Source organism: Cucurbita moschata, unplaced genomic scaffold, assembly GCF_002738365.1.
Source record: "Cucurbita moschata cultivar Rifu unplaced genomic scaffold, Cmos_1.0 Cmo_Scf00002, whole genome shotgun sequence".
Lineage (NCBI taxonomy): Eukaryota > Viridiplantae > Streptophyta > Magnoliopsida > Cucurbitales > Cucurbitaceae > Cucurbita > Cucurbita moschata.
Window position 1 is genome coordinate 7,225,244 of NW_019268518.1, and position 4,657 is coordinate 7,229,900.

General features: G+C 35.2%; 2 protein-coding genes across 3 annotated transcripts in view; both read left to right on the top strand.

The window, feature by feature from the left end:
- The window catches only part of LOC111461208 (protein YIPF1 homolog), a 4,298-nt gene extending 1,135 nt beyond the window's left edge, over positions 1–3,163 (top strand). Inside the window, exons 2-6 of one of the 2 annotated variants that reach the window (XM_023104719.1) lie at positions 665–704; positions 860–943; positions 1,528–1,690; positions 1,914–2,187; positions 2,556–3,163. In XM_023104719.1, the coding sequence (XP_022960487.1) occupies positions 665–704; positions 860–943; positions 1,528–1,690; positions 1,914–2,187; positions 2,556–2,747 (753 nt within the window). In that variant the 3' untranslated portion in view covers positions 2,748–3,163. The remainder of the gene's footprint in view (positions 1–664; positions 705–859; positions 944–1,527; positions 1,691–1,913; positions 2,188–2,555) is intronic. The other variant, XM_023104727.1, reaches the window with a different exon arrangement.
- Positions 3,164–4,349: 1,186 nt separating this feature from the next.
- The window catches only part of LOC111457038 (delta-1-pyrroline-5-carboxylate synthase), a 6,707-nt gene continuing 6,399 nt past the window's right edge, over positions 4,350–4,657 (top strand). The window contains exon 1 of the mRNA XM_023099163.1: positions 4,350–4,549. Within this exon, the coding sequence (XP_022954931.1) occupies positions 4,490–4,549 (60 nt within the window). The 5' untranslated portion in view covers positions 4,350–4,489. The remainder of the gene's footprint in view (positions 4,550–4,657) is intronic.

The following is a 4,657-nucleotide window of genomic DNA, read 5'->3' on the forward strand; positions in this document are numbered from 1 at the left end:
CCCCCCCCCCCCCCCCTCCTTGTCTTCTAGTGAATAATTGCTGAATATGAGAGCAATAGATGTGTCATTTGACTGAGAAATTAAATCCCTACTTCCAGTCGCATTTTCTGCTGTATATTTGGCCGTTGGCGTGTTTGATTGTACTTGTTTTGGCTTTATTTTGAAGGCTAGGTTCTGCCTCTTCTTGTTTTGCTACGAACAGTTAGATTAGTGTACCAGTTTACTGGGTTGGAATTCTGATGAGCTTGAACAAATATAGAGCTGGCTAGATTTTGTTCTTGCTGGGTTCAAAAGATTAAAATGCATTTTTGTGAGAAGGAAGATCCAATTTACAATGTGATTGAGAGGAGCAGTTGTTTTAGTATGCATACGTTGAATCTGCCCCTATATTTTGCTTTATAATCGACAGTAGCAATCCTCTAATACCAAGGGATACAAAATTTACTTGTAGTAGTATACAAGCTTTTGTGTGTATGTGTGTGTGTGTGTGTGTTTATATTTTGTGTTCCTTTTTGGTTGTACCTTAATCCATGTGTGCTTAAATGTTATTTGTGTTCATTTAGCTTAGATTATAATTTATGTTCTTTTTCCCCTTCTCCGTTTCCAAAGCTCCTCTATCTTGAATATTTTTTATCCATCTTTTTTTCATTTTTTTTATCAATAGGCTGTAATCACTGATGAGAAGAATGGTACAGACCATGAAAGTAAGACAAATTCCAGTATCTTGTTCTTAGTAATCTTATTTTATTTTGTGTTCGATAATAAGTCACACTCTTAAGAATTCTACCTTTCTATTAAATTGTCACACGGAACAAACTTGTAAATCTTCTCTGAGGAATAGCTTCTTAATTAAATGCAGACCCAGCAGCAAGTATGGAGACATTTCCCCCCCATAATGGAGGGGACAGAGGGAGAGGCTATCAAACTCTTGAAAGTCCAAGTGGTATGCTCGTCATCTATAAGATTAGTATCTCTCATATAGTAGATCTGCAAGAAACTTGCAAGGCTATAGAATAGTCTGTTATGATAGGTAGTGCAGTTGGTGAAAATAATGATTAGAGATCGTTAGTTTAGTTTTTTTTCCTTTGTCTCTCTCAACTAGGGGTTTTGTATTTACTTTATAGATCTTTTAACTATTTAATATGACATTTTTTTTCCGTGTAGAAGTGGTTCTTTGTTTCAATTAATTAATTTATTTCTTCTTATGGCTAGATTTGGACATATTAAATGTAGAACATGAACTTACTTACATGGGATTGAGATGTGTTGTTCCCTGTTTCAACCAATTAATCATGAAGGTTGAAAATGTTGTGTCTCATGACCACTAGATGTTTTGACATTGTTTTCTATTGTGGTACAAGGCTCTTGAATCTGACCCGTTGAATGTTCCCTCAGCAAAACTAGGATAAAGTTAGGAAATTTTTGTCGATGTAAAGCCTGTTCCAAAAAGAACAGACTGACATTATATTGCGGTTGATTCATTTCTTATTGTGAACCAAACGTTTGATTCCATTTAACTGTGTGCAGATTCTCAGCAGCAAACATCAAATGACTGGAAGGGGGTATTTAGTGTAACATCTTACGCTCAATATTTCAATGTGGATTCAGACATTGTCTTGAATAGATTGATTAGTTCCTTGTATCCCCTTGGTGGAGATTTTTCTAGCAAGATTGATGCGAACCCTGACCTGTGAGTTTTTCATACTCTTTTAACCTCAACCATTTTTCTCTGTTTCTCTGATGGTATAGGATTATTGTGAACTTTCAAAAGCCAACCTTTTGATTTCTTTTCTTCTTTCAATTTGTTGTGCCTCTTTACCTGATCATTCAATAATTTATTTGTATGTTAATCTTGTTCTTGAAACTAAATGGATTATCTGACTCTTTTTTTTTTGGATTTTGCTATGACTTAGATATGGGCTTGTGTGGATCACCACTACATTGGTCTTTGTCCTTGCGGCACTTGGAAACTGTGCGACCTTCCTTATGCAAAAGCGAAGTGATCATGGTACTGCATGGAGCTTTGATGTCAGCTATGTGAATGTGGCCGCTGGGTCTGTTTATGGTTACGCGATCTTGGTGCCCATGGCATTTTACTTTTCACTTCAGTACTTGGGATCAAATTCTAGCCTCATAAGATTTTGGTGCTTGTGGGGCTATTCTCTGTTCATTTTTATTCTGGCATCTGTAAGCTTCTGGAATCCCTTCTGCACTTTTATTCTCTTCTTCTACCCATTAGACATTATCCATACATTTCTTAGCAGAATTTGACTTTTTCCGTACTCTTTACAATTTCCTTATTTTGATACTCCAGTCTCTTTTCATTTGCGAATAACTGTCATTTACTTTCGAATTTATTAGTTTCATAGCTTAGTGGATATTGTAGTGGGCATATGAGAGAAAAGAAAAAAAATGCTAAAAGAATACTGATTGGCTAGACTAGACATTTTATTTTAGGAGGACCTTCATGCGTTTTATTCAGAAAAAATCCATTATCTAATGGCGATTGTAACTGCATGATTTTTACATCTTTTTTTTTTTTTCTGTCTCCATAGTTTCTGTTGCTCATCCCGGTTGAATTTCTGCGCTGGTTCATTATACTCCTTTCTGGTGCTGCTTCAGCAAGTTTTGTTACTTTGAACCTGAGGTCCTATATTGAGGGAAATAATCTTTCAGTTATGGTAGTTGCTGCATTTTTCTTGCAAATGGCTTTGGCAATCTTCATCAAAGTGTGGTTCTTTCCTTGAGCGTGCTCACTCAGCTTTTTGCTATCTTCTGACCATCTTATGTTTGCTTTGTTTCTGAGTGCTGACCTCGTAGACTGAAGAATGATTTCCTCTTGGTTGGTTTGGAAGTTCTCGGTTCCTGGAATTCGTGTGATGGGAGTGTCAGAAAAAGAACATCAACAGCATAGTTTTTATGATTGGAAGTGATAGGCTTTTGTCGTGATAGCAGCATCTAACTTGTTCACGGTAAGTATTCTCAGATGGGCTTCCCTCTTTATGATTATTGACCGAGGAGAGTGGAATCTTTCATTGTCTTTGATTATAAATTTTCGTCTTGTATTCCACTAAAACACAGACGCCGTTGTAAATAGATGTTAAAGATTGTACTTTGCTGTAATTGAGTTTGAATATAGGTTCTTTGGTTGCCTCCTCCTTGAGACCTTTCACTTGATAGAAAGGAAAATGACTGGATATGAATTTCTTTGGACTTTTTCTTTCGAACTTCCTTGCAAGGTTTTTAAAACGCATCTAATACATTATATAGAATAGGAAGAGGAAGAGGTTTATATTGAATGCTTCGTTTTTTCCTCCAATCCACAGTGAAATCTCAACTGGTTCTCATCCATTCTTAATCTTGTGAGCCGTAGCACGAGCACCAGCCGCCTGGAATATGGGGGCGTTGTCCTTTGGCAGCTATCCACTGGCCATCCATTGAATTTTTTTCCCTTTCTGTCTGAAATTATTAATTTAAGACCCTCCACTCCCCTCTTAGCCGGCATATGCCGAGAGAGAGACGTGAAATCCACTACGGTCAAAGCCCAATTGCCGCCGCTTTAAGAGTCAATAACAAGGCGCCAGATTTCCGCCCGCCCTTCAATAGGCGGTCCGTTTTTTCTTCATCCTAACGCACTCAATCTCCATGGTTTAGATTGGTTGAATTAGATGAAACCAACGTTTATAAACTTAATTTTTAAAAATTTAAACAAATTTCTTACATAATAAGATCCATTTTAAACGCCAATTTATAGCACAACATTTTATAGGCTCCTCTTAGATTGATTTTCAGGGCATTATTAATAATGACACAAAATTTAACTGCCTTCCTTATTTGCTCATTACGATTTTATTTTATTATTGTTTTATTTAATCATTTTCTATTTGCAAATTCTGTTAACCGCCGGATTTTAACTGGAGTTTAGGAGTTTTCAGTTCACAATTTTTTTTTTTTTAAAAAAAAATATATATATAACCATCTCAAACAAAAATTAAATAAGAAAAGAACACGAAAAAAAAGGATCAATTTAAATTCTTAAATCTTGTAAAATTACCATTTTGATAATTTGATTTAGGGTTCATTTAATGAGTTTTAGTTTAGTATTTTCAATAAAATCTAAAATTGTCCTATCGAAAATAGTTAAATAATAATTGTGATTTCATACACGGTAAAAAAAATAATTTATGTAAGGAATAAAATGTTTATTTATTTATTTTTAATAGAAAGAATAATAAATTAAAAACAAGAAGCCGCATGTAAAAGAATAAAAATGGTACGGGTGAGTTGGTCAGAGTAGGAATCGAATCCGAGAATGAAGTTGGAACAATTAAAATCAAGTATTCCCAATCCTGCGTCCGCCTAACATTTCTGAAGCTTATATCAGCCTCCATTGAAAATTACTTGTTTTGTATTGTACTACAAACCAAACCCTCGCTGGCTTTCTTCAGTTTCTTTGTCTCCCTCCAGTTGACTCGCTACACTCTTCGAAATGGACTCCATGGATCGCTCTCGAGCTTTCCTTCGGGATGTCAAGCGCCTGGTTGTCAAGGTACCTCTGATTTCAACCACATTTTCATGTTTCCCGATGTTCTTTTTTAATTCGATTTTTTTTTTTTTTTTTTTTTTTTTTTTTTTTTTTTTTTTTTTTTTTTTTTTT